Source organism: Schistocerca cancellata, chromosome 1 (genome assembly GCF_023864275.1).
Source record: "Schistocerca cancellata isolate TAMUIC-IGC-003103 chromosome 1, iqSchCanc2.1, whole genome shotgun sequence".
Lineage (NCBI taxonomy): Eukaryota > Metazoa > Arthropoda > Insecta > Orthoptera > Acrididae > Schistocerca > Schistocerca cancellata.
In genome coordinates, this window is record NC_064626.1 from 671,940,671 (window position 1) to 671,963,932 (window position 23,262).

General features: G+C 42.0%; 1 protein-coding gene across 4 annotated transcripts in view; it reads left to right on the plus strand.

Annotated features, from left to right (window-relative positions):
- The window catches only part of LOC126183905 (AMP deaminase 2), a 450,522-nt gene that overhangs the window by 318,464 nt on the left and 108,796 nt on the right, over positions 1–23,262 (plus strand). For all 4 annotated transcript variants that reach the window (XM_049926251.1, XM_049926258.1, XM_049926265.1 and 1 more), the window contains 2 exons: positions 1,103–1,232; positions 9,056–9,250. In XM_049926251.1, the coding sequence (XP_049782208.1) occupies positions 1,103–1,232; positions 9,056–9,250 (325 nt within the window). The remainder of the gene's footprint in view (positions 1–1,102; positions 1,233–9,055; positions 9,251–23,262) is intronic.

Genomic DNA, 23,262 nt, shown 5'->3' on the forward strand with positions numbered 1-23,262 from the left:
AATTTTTCACCATTTTTGTGATACTTTTCCATGGCTCAGACAAACCTGTAACCACTCATTCAGCCCTACTTAGTTTCCATTTAGTACCATTGATGTATAAGCCTACTACAGTGATAGCATTGTGATTGGGGAACATACATGCTAGTGAGATGAGGTTTCTTTAAAGTTTTTGATAACAGCTATGGGTGGTCTGGAGGTTGATAGAAGGACCCAATTATAAGTTTATGTTCAAATCCTCTCATATACAGCTTAATTTTTTAGCTTATTGCATTTAAATTTCTTGTATACTGCGACAAATACATCATCTCCATTTCCTCTTAGCCTATCCTTTCAATATTCAATTAGATTTATTCAAAAAATCACATTGCTGCCTATTTTGGATGTTAGCCAGCTTTCTGTATATATTGTACGTGAGCTGCACTGCCTCTTAAGAGTTGTTGAAACTCTGGCACTTGGTCTTGATTGCTTCAGAAGTTGATCGCTAGAATTTTAATAGTCTCATTCGGGGGTGGTGGTGGTGGTGGTGGGGGGGGGGGGGGGGGGGGAGCGAGATTGCCTATTGTAAAAAAGAAAAGATCTTGTGTGTACTCCACTTGCAGTTAACTATGCAGGTAGCCACCTCTGATGTATTATTTGCTCCAGACCCATTTTTAAGGATATCGTACAGTTCTTCACCCTGTGGCACAAATTCAAAATGACATGTTAAACAATTTCCCGTTTTTTGATGCACACTGACCTAATGCATGCTGTGGGCCCATCTGAAATGCCGCTTATAAATCAAAAAGTTGCAGCCTAGCTTGTCACAGAATCTTTGATGTCTCCCCCCTCAAACCTGATCCAGGAGGCCACAGTCAGTTCTGGAGACAATGCTGCAGATTGTGAGGACTGAAATTCTGTGAGGAAGGCTTGTTCTCTGCTTCCTTACCCTCTCCCGAATTAAAAGATCAAAAATATTATGCATGTGTAAAAACTTGTTTTCAGTAGCTTTTGTGATGGAATCATGTTATAGTACTGCTGTACCATTTATAATTATTGATTTAGGGGTAGAAACTTAATGATAAATATGAGTGTTTTGAAATACTGTGTATTTTGAATTTTATAGGAAGTCCTTCTGTTATCGAAGACTCAGCTATCTGTCATCAAAATTCCAGTTACATGTCCTTCTCAATGAATTACGTGAGCTTGCTTCACAAAAGGCTGTCCCACATAGAGACTTTTACAACATTAGAAAGGTACGTCATACATTTGGCAAAGAATTTAATTCAGGTACTTCATTGAGTATTGTAACTATTAACCAATTTGAAGATAAGGTCATGGTACTGCAAATCAGTAAAATATATTTCACTCGACATGTCATAACTAGTGAAATAATCTACTTATTAAAAGGTATTAAGAATATGATGTCAAAGGAGTCATTCCAATCCCGGGAGCGGAAAGACTTACCTTAGGGGGAGAAAAGGACGGGTATACACTCACGCACGCACACGCACATATCCATCCAAACATATCCCTCTCCTTCCCTCTTTCCTGACGAGGCAACCGTTGGTTGTGAAAGCTAGAATTTTGTGTGTATGTCTGTGTTTGTTTGTGTGTCTATCGACGTGCCAGCGCTTTCGTTTGGTAAGTCAAATCATCTTTGTTTATATATATATATATATACACACACTTAAAAACAAAGATGATGTGACTTACCAAATGAAAGTGCTGGCAGGTCGACAGACACCCAAACGAACACAAACATACACACTAAATTCAAGCTTTCGCAACAAACTGTTGCCTCATCAGGAAAGAGGGAAGGAGAGGGAAAGACGAAAGGATGTGGGTTTTAAGGGAGAGGGTAAGGAGTCATTCCAGTCCCGGGAGCGGAAAGACTTACCTTAGGGGGAAAAAAGGACGGGTATACACTCACGCACACACACACACATATCCATCCACACATATACAGACACAAGCAGACATATTTAAAGACCATGGTCTTTAAATATGTCTGCTTGTGTCTGTATATGTGTGGATGGATATGTGTGTGTGTGTGTGTGTGTGTGTGTGTGTGTGTGTGCGCGAGTGTATACCCGTCCTTTTTTCCCCCTAAGGTAAGTCTTTCCGCTCCCGGGACTGGAATGACTCCTTACCCTCTCCCTTAAAACCCACATCCTTTCGTCTTTCCCTCTCCTTCCCTCTTTCCTGATGAGGCAACAGTTTGTTGCGAAAGCTTGAATTTAGTGTGTATGTTTGTGTTCGTTTGTGTGTCTGTCGACCTGCCAGCACTTTCATTTGGTAAGTCACATCATCTTTGTTTTTAAGTATATTTTTCCTTCGTGGAATGTTTCCTTCTATTATAACCATATATATATATATATATATATATATATATATATATATATATATATATATATATATATATATATATATATATCAAAAAACAAAGATGATGAGACTTACCAAACAAAAGCGCTGGCAGGTCGATAGACCCACAAACATACACACAAAATTCTAGCTTTCGCAACCAACGGCTGCTTCGTCAGGAAAGAGGGAAGGAGAGGGATATGTGTGGATGGATATGTGCGTGTGTGTGCGCGAGTGTATACCCGTCCTTTTTTTCCCCCTAAGGTAAAACTTGAATTTTGTGTGTATGTTTGTGTTTGTTTGTGTGTCTATCGACCTGCCAGCGCTTTTGTTTGGTAAGTCTCATCATATATATATAAAATAGAGGGAAAACACAAAATTCAAGCTTTCACAACAAACAGTTGCTTCATCGGGAAAGAGGGAAGGAGAGGGAAAGACGAAAGGATGTGGGTTTTAAGGGAGAGGGTAAGGAGTCATTCCAATCCCGGGAGCAGAAAGACTTACCTTAGGGGGAAAAAGTACAGGTATACTCGCTCGCACACACACACACGTCCATCCGCACACACACAGACACAAGCAGACATTTGTAAAGGCAAAGAGTTTGGGCAGAGATGTCAGTCGAGGCTGAAGTACAGAGGCAAAGATGTTGTTGAAAGACAGGTGAGGTATGAGCGGCGGCAAATTGAAATTAGAAATTAGCGAAGATTGAGGCCTGGCGGATAGCGAGAAGAGCTCTGACAGGTTGGTGTTAGTGGGAAAAATCCAGATAACCCGGACGGTGTAACACTGTGCCAAGATGTGCTGGCCGTGCACCAAGGCATGTTTAGCCACAGGGTGATCCTCATTACCAACAAACACTATCTGTCTGTGTCCATTCATATGAATGGACAGTTTGTTGCTGGTCATTCCCACATAGAAGGCTATCCGCCAGGGCTCAATCTCCGCTAATTTCTAATTTCAGTTTGCCGCCGCTCATACCTCACCTGTCTTTCAACAACATTTTGCCTCTGTACTTCAGCCTCGATTGACATCTCTGCCCAAACTCTTTGCCTTTACAAATGTCTGCTTGTGTCTGTCTGTGCGGATGGATATGTGTGTGTGTGCGAGTGTATACCTGTCCTCTTTTCCCCCTAAGGTAAGTCTTTCTGCTCCCGGGATTGGAATGACTCCTTACCCTCTCCCTTAAAACCCACATCCTTTCGTCTTTCCCTCTCCTTCCCTCTTTCCTGATGAAGCAACTGTTTGTTGCGAAAGCTTGAATTTTGTGTGTATGTTTGTGTTTGTTTGTGTGTCTATCAACCTGCCAGCGCTTTTGTTTGGTAAGTCTCATCATCTTTGTTTTATATATATATATATATATGATATGGTTATAATAGAGGGAAACATTCCACGTAGGAAAAATATATCTAAAAACAAAGATGATGTGACTTACCAAATGAAAGTGCTGGCAGGTCGACAGACACACAAACGAACACAAACATACACACGAAATTCAAGCTTCCGCAACAAACTGTTGCCTCATCAGGAAAGAGGGAAGGAGAGGGAAAGACGAAAGGATGTGGGTTTTAAGGGAGAGGGTAAGGAGTCATTCCAGTCCCGGGAGTGGAAAGACTTACCTTAGGGGGAAAAAAAGGACGGGTATACATTCGCGCACACACACACATATCCATCCACACATATACAGACACAAGCAGACATATTTCAAGACAAAGAGTTTGGGCAGAGATGTCAGTCGAGGCAGAAGTGCAGAGGCAAAGATGTTGTTGAATGACAGGTGAGGTATGAGTGGCGGCAACTTGAAATTAGCGGACATTGAGGCCTGGTGGATAACGGGAAGAGAGGATATATTGAAGAGCAAGTTCCCATCTCCGGAGTTCGGATAGGTTGGTGTTAGTGGGAAGTATCCAGATAACTCGGATGGTGTAACACTGCGCCAAGATGTGCTGGCCGTGCACCAAGGCATGTTTAGCCACAGGGTGATCCTCATTACCAACAAACACTGTCTGCCTGTGTCCATTCATGTGAATGGACAGTTTGTTGCTGGTCATTCCCACATAGAATGCATCACAGTGTAGGCAGGTCAGTTGGTAGATCACGTGGCTCTGCCTTTGATCGTGTACACCTTCCGGGTTACAGGACTGGAGTAGGTGGTAGTGGGAGGGTGCATGGGACCGGTTTTACACCGGGGGCGGTTACAAGGGTAGGAGCCAGAGGGTAGGGAAGGTGGTTTGGGGATTTCATAGGGATGAACTAAGAGGTTACGAAGGTTAGGTGGACGGCGGAAAGATACTCTTGGTGGAGTGGGGGGGAATTCATGAAGGATGGATCTCATTTCAGGGCAGGATTTGAGGAAGTCGTATCCCTGCTGGAGAGCCACATTCAGAATCTGATCCAGTCCCGGAAAGTATCCTGTCACAAGTGGGGCACTTTTGTGGCTCTTCTGTGGGAGGTTCTGGGTTTGAGAGGATGAGGAAGTGGCTCTGGTTATTTGCTTCTGTACCAGGTCGGGAGGGTAGTTGCGGGATGCGAAAGCTGTTGTCAGGTTGTTGGTGTACTGCTTCAAGGATTCCGGACTGGAGCAGATTCGTTTGCCACGAAGACCTAGGCTGTAGGGAAGGGACCGTTTGATGTGGAATGGGTGGCAGCTGTTGTAATGGAGGTACTGTTGCTTGTTGGTGGGTTTGATGTGGACGGACGTGTGAAGCTGGCCATTGGACAGGTGGAGGTCAACATCAAGGAAAGTGGCATGGGATCTGGAGTAGGACCACAACTTCTTCACTTTTGAAGGTCAGTCCTACCAACAATTAAAGGGAACAGCCATGGGTACCAGGATGGCCCCTTCGTACGCCAATCTATTCATGGATCGCTTAGAGGAAGCCTTCTTGGTTACCCAGGCCTGCCAACCCAAAGTTTGGTACAGATTTATTAATGACATCTTCATGATCTGGACTCACAGTGAAGAAGAACTCCAGAATTTCCTCTCCAACCTCAACTCCTTTGGTTCCATCAGATTCACCTGGTCCTACTCCAGATCCCATGTCACTTTCCTTGATGTTGACCTCCACCTGTCCAATGGCCAGCTTCACACGTCCATCCACATCAAACCCACCAACAAGCAACAGTACCTCCATTACGACAGCTGCCACCCATTCCACATCAAACGATCCCTTCCCTACAGCCTAGGTCTTCGTGGCAAACGAATCTGCTCCAGTCCGGAATCCTTGAAGCAGTACACCAACAACCTGACAACAGCTTTCGCATCCCGCAACTACCCTCCCGACCTGGTACAGAAGCAAATAACCAGAGCCACTTCCTCATCCTCTCAAACCCAGAACCTCCCACAGAAGAGCCACAAAAGTGCCCCACTTGTGACAGGATACTTTCCAGGACTGGATCAGATTCTGAATGTGGCTCTCCAGCAGGGATACGACTTCCTCAAATCCTGCCCTGAAATGAGATCCATCCTTCATGAAATCCTCCCCACTCCACCAAGAGTGTCTTTCCGCCGTCCACCTAACCTTCGTAACCTCTTAGTTCATCCCTATGAAATCCCCAAACCACCTTCCCTACCCTCTGGCTCCTACCCTTGTAACCGCCCCCGGTGTAAAACCTGTCCCATGCACCCTCCCACTACCACCTACTCCAGTCCTGTAACCCGGAAGGTGTACACGATCAAAGGCAGAGCCACGTGTGAAAGCACCCACGTGATCTACCAACTGACCTGCCTACACTGTGATGCATTCTATGTGGTAATGACCAGCAACAAACTGTCCATTCGCATGAATGGACACAGGCAGATAGTGTCTGTTGGTAATGAGGATCAACCTGTGGCTAAACATGCCTTGGTGCACGGCCAGCACATTTTGGCGCAGTGTTACATCGTCTGGGTTATCTGGATACTTCCCACTAACACCAACCTATCCGAACTCCGGAGATGGGAACTTGCTCTTCAATATATCCTCTCTTCCCATTATCCACCAGGCCTCAAACTCCGCTAATTTCAAGTTGCCGCCACTCATACCTCACCTGTCATTCAACAACATCTTTGCCTCTGCACTTCTGCCTCGACTGACATCTCTGCCCAAACTCTTTGTCTTGAAATACACTCCTGGAAATTGAAATAAGAACACCGTGAATTCATTGTCCCAGGAAGGGGAAACTTTATTGACACATTCCTGGGGTCAGATACATCACATGATCACACTGACAGAACCACAGGCACATAGACACAGGCAACAGAGCATGCACAATGTCGGCACTAGTACAGTGTATATCCACCTTTCGCAGCAATGCAGGCTGCTATTCTCCCATGGAGACGATCGTAGAGATGCTGGATGTAGTCCTGTGGAACGGCTTGCCATGCCATTTCCACCTGGCGCCTCAGTTGGACCAGCGTTCGTGCTGGACGTGCAGACCGCGTGAGACGACGCTTCATCCAGTCCCAAACATGCTCAATGGGGGACAGATCCGGAGATCTTGCTGGCCAGGGTAGTTGACTTACACCTTCTAGAGCACGTTGGGTGGCACGGGATACATGCGGACGTGCATTGTCCTGTTGGAACAGCAAGTTCCCTTGCCGGTCTAGGAATGGTAGAACGATGGGTTCGATGACGGTTTGGATGTACCGTGCACTATTCAGTGTCCCCTCGACGATCACCAGTGGTGTACGGCCAGTGTAGGAGATCGCTCCCCACACCATGATTCCGGGTGTTGGCCCTGTGTGCCTCGGTCGTATGCAGTCCTGATTGTGGCGCTCACCTGCACGGCGCCAAACACGCATACGACCATCATTGGCACCAAGGCAGAAGCGACTCTCATCGCTGAAGACGACACATCTCCATTCGTCCCTCCATTCACGCCTGTCGCGACACCACTGGAGGCGGGCTGCACGATGTTGGGGCGTGAGCGGAAGACGGCCTAACGGTGCGCGGGACCGTGTAGCCCAGCTTCATGGAGACGGTTGCGAATGGTCCTCGCCGATACCCCAGGAGCAACAGTGTTCCTAATTTGCTGGGAAGTGGCGGTGCGGTCCCCTACGGCACTGCGTAGGATCCTACGGTCTTGGCGTGCATCCGTGCGTCGCTGCGGTCCGGTCCCAGGTCGACGGGCACGTGCACCTTCCGCCGACCACTGGCGACAACATCGATGTACTGTGGAGACCTCACGCCCCACGTGTTGAGCAATTCGGCGGTACGTCCACCCGGCCTCCCGCATGGCCACTATACGCCCTCGCTCAAAGTCCGTCAACTGCACATACGGTTCACGTCCACGCTGTCGCGGCATGCTACCAGTGTTAAAGACGGCGATGGAGCTCCGTATGCCACGGCAAACTGGCTGACACTGACGGCGGCGGTGCACAAATGCTGCGCAGCTAGCGCCATTCGACGGCCAACACCGCGGTTCCTGGTGTGTCCGCTGTGCCGTGCGTGTGATCATTGCTTGTACAGCCCTCTCGCAGTGTCCGGAGCAAGTATGGTGGGTCTGACACACTGGTGTCAATGTGTTCTTTTTTCCATTTCCAGGAGTGTATGTCTGCTTGTGTCTGTATATATGGATATGTGTGTGAGTGCGCGTGTGTATACCCGTCCTTTTTTCCCCCTAAGGTAAGTCTTTCCGCTCCCGGGACTGGAATGACTCCTTACCCTCTCCCTTAAAACCCACATCCTTTCGTCTTTCCCTCTCCTTCCCTCTTTCCTGATGAGGCAACAGTTTGTTGCGAAAACTTGAATTTTGTGTGTATGTTTGTGTTCGTTTGTGTGTCTATCGACCTGCCAGCGGTTTTGTTTGGTAAGTCTCATCATCTTTCTTTTTAGATTATTTGAATATTATGATACTGGGCCACAACATTGTAACTACTAAACAACTAAATTGCCAATGTTTCAACCAACTTGCTGTGGTCCTTTTCAGGGTGTTTCACTACTGTTTGTGGTTCACTGCTGAATATGTTCATTTTATATACGTTGGCCTACACTGAATTATCTGTTCAAATTTTTTGAAACATTTTATCTAGTTTCACTGCACACTGAGATAGTTGACACACTGGGGAGAGTGGTAGCAACAGTAGAATTTAAACAAACAGTTTTCATAGTACTGATCTGTCATTGTTCTTCTTGTTGTTGAAAGTTGTATGCTCTTAATCCATGTCCATGCTATATTCTGAAATGAAACTTCATATACAGGTTTGGGGGTGCTTGGCTTCATTTTCTTAAATGCTATGAACACTGGTTGAATTTCTGTTGTTGAATAAATATATTTTAAGTTATTTTACTTCCCAGTACAATTAAGTTCAACCTCCATGCTGATACAAAACATAGATTCCTCGTACTCCGTACTCATACTGAACAACAACAAAGATTTACCTGTAACTGCATGTTGCAAAGAAAATACTAGCGTATATCAATCCATTCATGCAAAATCATCTTTGGAATATACATTACAAAAACAAAGTACAAATAATTGTTTATCATTGCCTGCCATTTAAGAAGTCCGTAATAACCATAGTAATTATGTAAAGTGTTTATGCGTTGACATCCATACATTTTTGTATAGCTATTCGGTTGTGGGTTTCTAGGTTTTGAGTCTTTAATTTGGGAATCAAGTTATTTCGTATTAGTCAAGATCACTTGGTGCATTTTATCTACCATAACCAGTTTTATTACAGCGTGTGCACATTCAACATTATTTCTTATTATTTGTTATGATGTTTTTCCAGGTGGACACGCACATTCATGCTGCCTCTTGCATGAATCAGAAACACCTGCTCCGTTTTATTAAGAAAACATTGAAAAACCATGCGGATGAGGTGGTTGTATGTTCAAAGGGTGAAAAGATGACACTTCGCCAGGTGTTCCAGTCAATGAGTCTTACTTCATATGATCTCACTGTAGACATGCTAGATGTACATGCTGTAAGTATTATTTGCATGCTATACATAAAAGTTAATGAACACTTTCACTGAAAAGTTGATATTACATACAAAAACAAAATAATAATGTAATTCTAAAGGTAACTTTACCATCTGTAGCAAATGGTGGTATAGTTGATCATTACATGTATTTAAGAACGTAAGAGGATTGGTTGAGATTGGCAGAATTTTTTTCCTGTATGCCCAGTAGCAAAAATAATACATCAACAACTTGCCATACAACATAAACTAATAAAACAACATGTTCCCACATACAAGTATGCACCACAAAATGTATTGCAGAATGATGAATACAAATTATACTGGAACAGAACCATTATAACAGATAAAACACCACCACATAACAAACCTGACATCATACTCACCAATAAAAAGAAGAAATCAACACAACTAATCAAAATATCCATACCCAATACAACAAAAATACAGAAGAAAACAGGAGAAAAAATTGAAAAATACATCCAACTGGCTGAGGAAGTCAAGGACATGTGGCATCAGGATAAAGTTGACATTATACCAATTATACTATCAATTTCAGGAGTCATACCACACAATATCCACCAGTACATCAATGCAATACAGCTACATCCAAACGTGTATATATACAGCTACAAAAATCTATAATTATTGATACATGTTCAATTACCTGAAAGTTGACCGAGCGAGGTGGCGCAGTGGTTAGACACTGGACTCACATTCGGGAGGACGACGGTTCAATCCCGCGTCCGGCTATTCTGATTTAGGTTTTCCGTGATTTCCCTAAATCACTCCAGGCAAATGCCGGGATGGTTCCTCTGAAAGGGCATGGCCGACTTCCTTCCCCATCCTTCCATAATCCGATGAGACCAATGACCTCGCTGTCTGGTCTCCTTCCCCAAAACCAACCAACCAACCAACCCGAAAGTTCCTAAATGCAATGTAACATATACCATACAGTTAAAAGGAAGTCACGCTTGATCAAGGTCCGCGTCACTTTCCATTTTTAACCAGACATAACGTCTGTGACAGGAAAGAATAATAATAATAATAATAATAATAATAATAATAATAATAATGAAATAAAATAAAAATAATAAAACCTGTGGAGGCCCGGGAAAAGAATAGGCCTCCGGTATGTTCTGCCAGTCATAAAAGGTGATGAAAAGAACAAACCACTAATAGGGCTAACCCCCCTTTTAGTGTGATTAGTTGGTTCAGGACAGAACTAATGAAGCCTTGGACAAGCGCTGTCATGGTCGGGGATGGCACTTGAACCCTATGTCCGTCCACAATGGTAATGACACTGCTAGCCACACGGAAAGTGATTTAAATCCAAATAGAGGTGTTTTGCAGGATATGCTTCCTGCAACCACTCTAGAAGGAAAACAAAGACAGAGGATGAGATGGTCAGATGAAGTTAACCGACACCTCATGTTCTGTTATTACCAAACAACAAACTTAGGAACCAACACAACTGGATACAGATCACAAGTATACACAACATTTATTACCAGATACCCAGAATTAAAATTTTTAACAGAATAACGACTAGCTGATCAGATCCGTGTAATAATAAAAAATAACAGGATACCCCAGTCAGAATTAGAAAACATCAAACAACAAGTACAACAAATACTGGAATAAAATAATGTGCAATCAGAAGAAGAAAATACAGTAATGGACTCAAACATCCCAGAGCAAACAAATGAAGAACACACATCAATTAAACAATCAGAGGAAAACGAAGTCTTAAGACAGCCACCAGAACAAGCACAAATAGAACACGAAGTGACACACATGTTAGATATAGAAGAAAAATTTCAGCTGACATATATAGAATACAAAGACACAAATACAGACATTAGACCATTCTTGCATAGACCACCAAATAACCCACAAGTCAAACAACAATAACAGCTATCAGCACAATCATACACAAGAAAATAAATGAAAATACAACTATGGGAGAGACACAACTACTGGTTTATATAGGAGCACTCACTACACTAAATATACACACTAGGCAGGGATCAGAACCAACCAACACACAGAAGAAACCCACAAAACCAGCATGGCAACACAGGCTACAGATCAGAATAGAAAAACTGAGAAAAGACATTGGACAGCTAACACAATTTATAAGAAATGAAATATCAGACAAAATACGAAAAAGGTTAGGTAAAATCTCACAACAGGAAGCGATACAGCAGTTAGATGAAAAGAAGCAGAAATTACAAGCATTGGCCAAACGACTTAGGAGATACAAAAAAAGTGAAAATAGAAGGAAACAAAACCAAACATTCAACACAAACCAAAAGAAGTTTTACCAGACAATAGATAACATGCACATTAAAATATACAATCCACCAAACATAAGACATGGAACACTTCTGGAGCAACATATGGTCAAACCCGGTACAACAGAACAGACATGCACGGTGGATACAAGCAGAAACACACACATACAAGTTGATACCATAAATGCCGGAAGTGATAATTTTGCAACATGAAGTTAACCAAGCAATTAATTCTACGCACAATTGGAAAGCCCCTGGAAAAGATGAAATAGCAAATTTCTGGCTAAAGAAGTTCACTTCAACACATTCACATCTAACTAAATTATTTAACAGTTACATTGCAGATCCATACACAGTCCCTGATACATTTGCACATGGAATAACCTATCTGAAACCTAAAGATCAAGCAAAGACAGCAAACCCAGCAAAATATCGCCCCATAACATGCCTGCCAACAATATACAAAATATTAACTTCAGTCATTACACAGAAATTAATGACACATCCAACACAGAACAACATTATAAATTAAGAACAAAAAGGCTGCTGCAAAGGGGCACAAGGATGTAAAGAGCAACTGATAATAGATGCAGAGATGACATATCAAGCTAAAACTAAACAAAGGTCGCTACACTACGCATACAGTGATTACCAAAACGCTTTTGATAGTGTACCCCACTCATAGTTACTACAAATATTGGAAATATACAAAGTAGATCCGAAATTGATACAGTTCCTAAATGTAGTAATGAAAAATTGGAAAACTACACTTAATATCAAAACAAATTCAAATAATATCACATCACAGCCAATTCAAATAAAGCGTGGAATATACCAAAGAGACTCGTTAAGTCCCTTCTGGTTCTGCCTTGCTCTGAACCCACTATCCAACATGCTAAATAATACAAATTATGGATATAATATTACTGGAATATACCAACGCAAAATCGCACATTTGCTATGTATGGATGATCTAAAACTACTGGCAGCAACAAATCAACAACTCAACCAATTACTAAAGATAACAGAAGTATTCAGCAATGATATAAATATGGCTTTTGGAACAGACAAATGTAAGAAAAATAGCATTGTCAAGGGAAAACACACTAAACAAGAAGATTACATATTGGATAACCACAGCGACTGCATAGAAGTGATGGAAAAAACAGATACCTATAAATATCTAGGATACAGACAAAAAATACGAATAGATAATAGAAACATTAAAGAAGAACTAAAAGAAAAATATAGACAAAGACTAACAAAAATGCTGAAAACAGAATTGACAGCAAGAAAGAAGACAATGGTTGTAAATACTTATGCTATACCAATATTGACCTACTCGTTTGGAGTAGTGAAATGGAGTAACACAGACCTAGAAGCACTCAATACACTTACACAATCACAATGCCACAAATATAGAATACATCACATACATTGAGCAACAGAAAGATTCACATTAAGCAGAAAGGGAGGAGGAAGGGGAGTTATCGACATAAAAAACCTAAATTATGGACAGGTAGACAATGTAAGAAAATTCTTTATAGAACAAGCAGAAACTAGCAAAATACACAAAGCAATCACTCATATAAATACATCGGCTACACCATTGAAATTTCATGACCACTTCTATAACCCTTTAGACCACATAACATCAACAGATACGAAGAAAGTAAATTGGAAAAAGAAAACACTACATGGCAAGCACCCGTATCATCTAACACAGCCACACATCGACCAAGACGCATCCAACACACGGCTAAGAAAAGGCAATATATACAGTGAGATGGAACAATTCATGATTGCAATACAGGATCACAAACAATAAGCACCAGATATTACAGCAAGCATATTATTAAAGATCCCAATACCACAATAGATAAATGCAGACTTTGCAAACAACAAATAGAAACAGTAGATCACATCACAAGCAGATGTACAATACTAGCAAATACAGAATACACCAGAAGACATGACAATGTAGCAAAAATAATAAATCAACAACTTGCCACACAACATAAACTAATAAAACAACATGTTCCCGCTTACAAGTATGCACCACAAAATGTACTGGAGAATGATGAATACAAATTATACTGGAACAGAACCATTATAATAGATAAAACACCACCACATAACAAACCTGACATCATACTGACCAATAAAAAGAAGAAATTAGCACAACTAATCGAAATATCCATACCCAATACAACAAATATACAGAAGAAAACAGGAGAAAAAATTGAAAAATATATCCAACTGGCTGAGGAAGTCAAGGACATGTGGCATCAGGATAAAGTTGACACTATACCAATTATACTATCAACTACAGGAGTCATACCACATAATATCCACCAGTACATCAATGCAATGCAGCTACATCCAAAGAAAGATGATGAGACTTACCAAACAAAAGCACTGGCAGGTCAATAGACACACAAACATACACACAAAATTGAATACAAAGTGAAACTACTGGCAAAAACAGAAGGAGGAAATAAGACGACAGAAAAGATTACGAAATGTAACAGTGACAATAACAAACGTAATTGTTGGGTTCAAATTAATGATATGAGTATAATAGAGGGAAACATTCCACGTGGGAAAAAATATATCTAAAAAGAAAGGTGATGAGACTTACCAAACAAAAGCGCTGGCAGGTCGATAGACACACAAACATATTCATATCATTAATTTCAACCCAACAATTACATTTGTTATTGTCACTGTTACATTTCGTAATCTTTTCTGTCATCTTATTTCCTCCTCCTGTTTTTGCCAGTAGTTTCACTTTGTATTCAATTTTGTGTGTATGTTTGTGTTTGTTTGTGTGTCTATCGACCTGCCAGCGCTTTTGTTTGGTAAGTCTCATCATCTTTCTTTTTAGATATATTTTTCCCACGTGGAATGTTTCCCTCTATTATATTTACATCCAAACTAATATATACAACTACAGAAATCCGTAATTATTGATAAATGTTCAATCACCCAAAAGTTCCTAAATGCAATGTAACATATACCATACAGTTCAAAGGAAGTCGCACTTGATCAAGGTCCGCGTCACTTTCCATTTTTAACCAGACATAACGTCTGAGAAAGGAAAGAAATAATAATAATAAAACCTTGGTTGACAGAATCTGAAAAGGACCTTAAAGAACTGGGAATAACTAATCTCCAGAACAGACAGTCTCTGAAAAGAAGAAGAAGGAGGAGAAGAAGAAGAACTCGGAACACTGTCATCAAGAGCAAGTGTTCATCAGAGATAAGGATATTGTCAGTGGCACCCCAGGCAAGTGTGATAGAGCCTCTGTTATTCTCTACACACATGAAAGACTTAGTGAACAAGGTGAACAACAGTATGCAGCCATTTGCTGAAGATGAAGATGCTTTGGTGTACAGGAAAATGTTGGGGTTGAGGGTTGACTTTGGGGAACAGACCAAACAGCGAGGTCATCGGTGTCATCGGATTAGGGAAGGATGGGGAAGGAAGTCGGCCGTGCCCTGTCAAAGGCACCATCCCAGCATACGCCTGAAGTGATTTAGGGAAATCACGGAAAACCTAAATCAGGATGGGCGGACGTGGGATTGAACCATCATCCTCCCAAATGCGGGTCAAGTGTGCTAACCACTGCGCCACCTTGCTTGGTAGGGAAAATGGTGGCATTACGTGATAGCAGAAGGATACAAGATGACTTACTGGAAAAAAAAATTATTTGGTGTAATGAATGGCATCTAGTTCTAGATGTAGAAAAATTTAAGTTAATACAGACAAGTGGGAAAAACAAACCCATAATGTCTGAATACAGCTTTAGTAGTGTGTTGCTTGATGCAATCATGTTGGTTAACTATCTAGGCGTAATATTGAAAAGCAGTACGAGATGGAAGGAGTAAGGACAGTAGTAGGGAATGTGCATGGTTGACTTCAGTTTATTGGGAGAATTTTAGGAAAGTGTTGCTGATCTATAAATGAGACCGCATATACAATATAACCTCATTTGTGCAAACTTGCTTAAAGTGAACTCATGGTTAACATGAAAAAAAATATTGGCTCCAGCAGGAATACATTAGTTCTTATGGGAATTTTTATTAGTTAAGATAATTATGAATTTTTTTTTTCATTCCCTAGCATAATTAAACTTCTTTGTAACACGGACATTTGATGTTAAAGTATTTTTAAGCGTTACATTATTTTCTGAAATGAATGCAAAAAAATAGCTACAAAGCTAACTACATATTGTTGACTCATTTCTAACGTATTGTAGGTCAGCAGCCATGATTATCACCACAACAGTCAGCATGTATGGTACATTTAAATGAATTCAGTAATGTGAGTTAGAGTACTGAATAAAAATCTACAAATTGCAGCATGTGAAACATGGCAAAGAGGAAACACAGCTCTAAATGTACAGGTAAAACTTAAGATTCTAGATGAAGTGGAATGTGGAAAAAAAATTGCTGAGCAGTTTGGAATTTCCAAATCTACTTTATCTATGATAATTAAGAATTGGGGAAAAATCATCAATGCTGCTGCATCAGGTTCTGGAAGTAATTCTAGATGACTAAGTATGAAAGCTAAGTATGAAGACGTCAAGACATTTCTGCTAGAATGGTTCAGTCATATCTAGCATACCTTCAAGTGGCCCTATAATTCAGTCAAAAGCAAATGAGATTTCCAAAAATATAGACACCAAAGACTTCAGATGTTTGGATGGTTGGCTGCTGTACCTGTCCCAAAAGAGACACTCAATTTCATCTATACAAATTTGCGGTGAAGCAAATAAAGTTTATGAAGAAAGCGTGAACAGCTGGTTGCATGAATTTGACCAAGTAAGGGAAAAGTATGCCTCCTATGATGTGTTCATTATGGATGAAATTATACTTTTCTACAAACTACTTCTGAATTGCACTCTGGGGATAGGTGGTGATAATTGTCGTGGTGGAGCATGCAGCAAACAATGTGTAACTGTTGCTCTTGCAGGTAATGCAGACAGCAGTGAGAAATTTCATCCTTGGGTTATCAGTAAGTTCAAGAAACTGCATTGTTTTAAAAACATGAATATGGACACTTTACCTTGCATCTACTCTCATGACAAGAAAGCTTGGATCAATGGCACATCATTTCTCAAGTGGCTTCTTCCTTTCAGCAGTTGAATGGTTGCTCAAAACGGACACGTTCTTCTTACATTGGGCCATAATGTACAAGACCTGAACCTAACATAAAGGTTCAGTTTTTTCCACCAAATGGAACAAGCCACTTTCAGCCCTTGGACCAAGACGACATTTATGTTGTGAAGAGAGCTTATCGCAAGTGACTTATAAGAGCTGCAATTCGTGCTGCTGAAAACAGTATTGCAACACCAAATTGGAATGTGCTTGATGCAATAAAAGCTATAACAGCAGCCTGGAACTCTGTGTCACCACATCATATTCAGAAGTGCCTTAACAGAGCCTGGACATGTATCAACAGTGAAAATGCCCACGAGATGGACAGTGCAATTTCACCTGATGAAAAGACATTTCTGCAAGATGTTGCGAATTCTGGGGCTAATTTTGAGTAAATCATTAGTGCAGACAGCGTGTTCCCATATGTGCTTCTGTGGAATCTGATGTGCCAAAAGCTGTGACAGGTGCAAGAAGGGTCATCAGAAGAGCTATGTGGAGGAGGAGAATAAGGGTACCATTCCACCTACCCATCAGGAGATGTTTACAGCATGTATTGTTTAGAATGTTTGCTTCAACATCTAACATCACTGCTGGGTTTATGGATGCTATAGTTACAGTTAGTTGTGAAGTTAAGATATTTTCATTCCCATGAACGTCAGCAAACCATGCTTGAATTGTTTCCAAGAAAATAATGTAATTTGTGAGTACTTGTACTTTTGCAGTCACTTTATGGTGTTAAAAGTCTGTGGTAATGTAAAGTAACTGGTACAGTGTATTACATCATTGTATGTATTAAAATTGGCGTTTTTTTATTTAACACACATTTTTTTAACATGAACTCTTGATTTTTTGGTCCCTCCAGATTGATATTAACAAGGTTATTCTATAAAACACTAGAGTGACCCATTCTTGAGTACTGTTAGAGTATTTGGGATCCCCACCAGGTTGGATAAAAGGAAGAATCAAAGCAATTCAGAGCCCTGCTGCCAGATTTGTTACCAGTAGGTTTCATCAAGATCAATTATTATCGAGATGCTTTGTGAACCTGAATGGGCATCCTTGAAGGAAAGACGAATTTGTCTTTGCTAAACACTGTTGCAAAAATTTATAGAATTGGTTGTAGAATGATTATACTGCTGCCATCAAATGCTTCATGTAAGGACTATGAAGACAAGATAAAAGAAATTAGAGCTTGTGTGGAAGCATAAAGGCAGTTGTTTCTCACCCTCTCTATTTGCGAGTGGAACAGGGAGGAAATGACTAGTAGAAGTACAAGGTACCCCCACTATGCACCAAATGGTTGCCTGTAGCGTATGTATGGAGATATACATTAATACCTCAATGTAAATCAAAGAGGCTAAGAAACCAAATGTTGGATTGACTGCCATAGAGAGAGATGAAGCTTTTGCAGATGAAATGTAATTACTTTTGATCAAATTTGCAAATGAAACTTTGGGGGCTTTACCAATTATTGAAGAATTTAAAACTGAATTTCAGTTTGGTGTTTGTTACATATATAATTTGACACATATAACTATTATCACAGAACAAAAAAATCCTTAAACAAATAGGAAATTAGATTTAAAGTGCCTGGAATCACCAAGTCCCAGATTTTAGAACATAAAATATTCGAGAGGCTATACAACCAATTCAGCTGGCTGCTCTTCTCTGAATCATTTTACGGATTACACTTTAACCAAGGCCATGATAAAAAATATTGTTGAATAAATGACATTCTGTTTATGGAGATGGTGATTGACTTATTGTAAGGTATTACTTTTTATTTTTGACTCAATCACATTTTTTATGATACAGTCATAACTGGTTTCATATGCTGTGGGCATCAATGCATGAACACTTGTTCGTCAGATGCCACCCATAGCTTCCGAGGATAGTATTTGAGAACTGAAACAGGTTCTACATCTACATCTACATTTATACTCCGCAAGCCACTTAATGGTGTGTGGCGGAGGGCACTTTACGTGCCACTGTCATTACCTCCCTTTCCTGTTAGAGTCGCGTATGGTTCACGGGAAGAACGACTGCCGGAAAGCCTCCATGTGCACTTGAATCTCTCTAATTTTACATTCATGATCTCCTTGGGAGGTATAAGTAGGCGGAAACAATATATTTGATACCTCATCCAGAAACGCACCCTCTCGAAACCTGGACAGCAAGCTACACCGTGATGCAGAGCACCTCTCTTGCAGAGTCTGCCACTTGAGTTTGCTATTTGCTAAACATCTCTTAACGCTATCCGGCTTACCAAATAACCCTGCGATTAAACGCGCCACTCTTCTTTGGATCTTCTCTATCTCCTCTGTCAATCTGACCTGGTACGGATCCCACACTGATGAGCAATACTCAAGTATAGGTTGAACGAGTGTTTTGTAAGCCACCTCCTTTGTTGATGGACTACATTTTCTAAGGACTCTCCCAATGAATCTCAACCTGGCACCCGCCTTACCAACAATTAATTTTATATGATCATTCCACTTCAAATTGTTCCGTACGCATACTCACAGATATTTTACAGAAGTAACTGCTGCCAGTGTTTGCTCTGCTATCATATAATCATACAATAAAGGATCCTTCTTTCTATGTATTTGCAATACATTACATTTGTCTATGTTAAGGGTCAGTTGCCACTCCCTGCACCAAGTGCCTATGGGCTGCAGATCTTCCTGCATTTCGCTGCAGTTTTCTAATGCTGCAACTGCTCTGTGTACTACAGCATCATCCGCGAAAAGCCGCTTGGAACTTCCGACACTACCTACTAGGTCATTTATATATATTGTGAAAAGCAGTGGTCCCATAACACTCCCCTGTGGCACGCCAGAGGTTACTTTAACGTCTGTAGACATCTCTCCTTTGAGAACAACATGCTGTGTTCTGTTTGCTAAAAACTCTTCAATCCAGCCACACAGCTGGTCTGATATTCCATAGGCTCTTACTTTATCAGGCAACAGTGCAGAACTGTATCGAATGCCTTCCAGAAGTCAAGGAAAATGGCATCTACCTGGGAGCCTGTATCTAATATTTTCTAGGTCTCATGAACAAATAATGTGAGTTGGGTCTCACACGATCGCTGTTTCCGGAATCCATGTTGATTCCTACAGAGTAGATTCTGGGTTTCCAGAAATGACATGATTGTGTCATAAAAAGTGATAGAATAAAAATTGAAAATAACAACTTATTCTCTTCTTTATTTATTTTTTCCTCTCTTGTGCACTTTATCTAAAAATCTTGTTTGATTCTACACTATATAAAAGTTTGATTCGAATGCATGAAAACAAATTTCCATTTTGTATCACTTACCGGATGTGCTTTTCTCATAAATTTGTTGCTTCTCAGTTATATTCAGATTCATTGTTGGTATGGGATTCTCGATACGGACCATAATATATGTAATAAACAGTTCCCAAGTTTTCTATATACACATATAAACGCCCCTCCCCCAGTATGGAGTACGGCTTATGAGCCCTGAGGAGGCGGGGGGGCATGTGGGTGTCAGCGTCGGTGTGAGTGGTTCGAGGCAGCAGACGCACAACTGGAAGCTCCATCTCTGTCGGGTCGGTGTGCGAAGGTGCGGAGGGCGGCCACCCATCCAACTGTTAGTCTGAAATCAGTGTGGGCGAATGATGCGTCAGCCAACTCGGGAGCAGCGGTATGTGAGAGGAGGCGGCGTGTGAGCATGCCTTCCCTGAGTGCATACTGAGCCATCCGAAGAAATGAAAGCTCGAACACATAATGGGTCACACTCTTGTGGGAGGGACAAGCTGTGCACTATCTTGACTTTGAGTTCCTCAGTGAGGGTTGGGTATGTGCTGTCGGTGAGCAGTACAAGCACATGATTATCTAACACCATAATTGACATGTCATCAACGTGGTCAGGTGGTACGTTGCAGCACAAAATGAAGGACGTGGCATCTGCATCTCTAGTACCTGAAATGTCTTCAAAACCTGTGAATGGGGATGATGATGACATGCCTGAGGAACCCGTGAACTGCAGTGGTGACTTGTTGCACGGAGAAAACCTAACTGTAGGTTAAACAGACTCATTAGCGTGTTTGTCAAAAGAACATGTTCTCAGGCAGTCCGACTGGGATGGCAGAGGGGTGTCGGAGTCTACAAAGGCAGGCTTGAGCCTGTGTAGAGAAACTGTTTGTGGATGATCTTATATCATAATGTTGAATGTCATCTTGTCTCTCCAGAGTACTTCGAAGAGGCCGAGGTAAGGGGGGTTGTAAGGGTTGTCTGACAGAGTCGTCCCTGAGCATGACATGTGAGCAAGTTCTGAGTGCGGTTGGCATGTAAGTGTCAGGTGGGGAATGGCCGACAGGTGGGTTAGCCGGGTGTTTCTAAGGTGTGCATGCATCCTTCCGATAAAGTCTGGGAAGGAGGGGGACTCCTCGGGATCTTGGGTGAGAATTAGTTCCCCAGATAAAACAGAGTTTTCCTCAGGTGGGTTGCAGAAGGCTCCACCGGTGGTTTGTGATCAGGAAGAATGAAGAAAGGATAGCCCTCAATGTCAGTGGCAGAAATGTTTGACAGCCTCATACACCGCCAGAAGCTCTCTATCTAAAGTGGAGTATTTCTTCTGTACTGTAGACAGTTTTTTGGAGAAGACATGAAGTAGTGAAACCATGTCACCTTTGCTCTGTTTTAATACGACCCCAACTGTGATGTTGCTGGCGTCCGTACTGATGAACAAATTGGCAGATGGATCTGGGTGGGCGAGTACGACTGCGTGAGCTAAAGCTGTTTTAAGAGCCCTGAAAGCCTCTAGCATGGGTTCAGTCCAACGAACTGGTTTAACATCCAAAGTTTGTTAGCTGGAGAGTGAGTCTGTCAGCAGGGCCTGCATGGCGGCAGCAGAAGGTTGATGACAGTGGTAGTAATTTATAGTACCTAGGAAACATCAGAGTTCTTTGTACGTAGCTGGGGGTGGGGGGTGATAGACTGCACATGGGATTTGGGAGGCTGTATTCTGTCTGCGGAGACAGTGTAACCCAGAAATGTCACAGAAGACTGATGCAATTGGAATTTTTCTTTGTTGATCTCGACACCATTGGATGCCAAAGTCTGGAGGACCTGAGATAAATGATCTTCGTGGTCTTCAGTCAATTTGCTGAAAATGAGTATGTCATCCAGGTATGCGAAGCAGAACTCAAATTGTTGTAAGATTGAGTCAAGGAAACGTTGCCACATTTGTGCCGCATTCTGTAAACCTAATGGCATGAAGTTGTACTGGAACAAACCGAACGGCGTGATGAGCACAGTCTTTAGAATATCTTCCAGTGCTACGGGAATCTGGTGATAAGCATGTTTGCAATCAATCACACTGAAGATTGTGGTGCCTGATAACATATGAGTGAAATCGTGTATGTTTGGCATGGGGTAATTGTCCATGACAGTGCAAGCATTTAAACGTCTGACGTGGAGTTTTGGGATGAGTGGGGTGCAATGAGGTGTAGCCGTTAGTGCGAGTGGGAAAAGGCAGCATGAAAGTCACATGCCTATTACACAAGCGCGGCATGCACTTGTTTGTAGTGGTCGGCTGCACGTGCAGCACAGAGCGGAGTGGGGCGCACAGGAGCCTTCTGTTGTTAACTTTGCTTTGGGCAACAGGCACAGGCAAGTGAGGTGCTGGCATTGCGCAAGGGATGGCTGCCTGTGTAGTGGGCATGGTCATGCTGCATGAGCGACTGTTATTAGAGACACGGTTTGAAACACGAGGCACTGCACGTAGTGGGCACTTGGACGGTGCAGAGGTTACTGAATGCGAATCATCACATGCAATGAATGTTTTTGAATTAACCTGATGAATGTTTGAACTGATGCTTGGCGATGAATTTCGATCCGGTGGAAGAATTGCAGATTGCAGTCTCAACAGCGAGGTGCTGGCTGCAGCGAGCTCATTGTAAGTATGAGCAATGCATTGTTTCAGCTCATTGTTCTCCCGGCAGAGGTGCACTGCTGAGTCGTATTCTGGAAGTACTTTAGTGACACAGGTCATAATCTTGCCCGCGAGGGCGGAACACTCGCAGACTTAATCCCATGCTGCGGCAGAAACGTAACGAGGAGAATGGGTGCCACAGCACAGTATCTAAGTGTTAGATGGGTGATATAACACTGAACACTGGACTATGTTCGGGGAGAGCCTGTAATGGGACAAAAAATCCATACCAAGAATTGGTTCATCAATGTCAGCAATGTAGAAGGTCCACGGGAAACACAGAGAAGGGGATAGGTGCACCATCACTTTCACAGAACCGACAGTTTGTAATGTTGATGCGTTGACAGCTTGTAGGAGAGATTTCCTTGGTAAAAAGTTGGTAGGAGCCAACAATCAAGGTATGACACACGTCAGCACCAGTGTCAATTAGGTAGACAAACTGCAATGAAATGTCTGTCACGTATAAACGATCGCTCAGCCGAGGGGACGAGTGGACGGAGTGCAATGTTAGGGGACACCTGTGAAGTTCCCTGCAGGACTCTGCCAGGACTCTGCGTCACTTAGTTCCTGCAGTTGGCATTTGGGTGTTGCCGCAT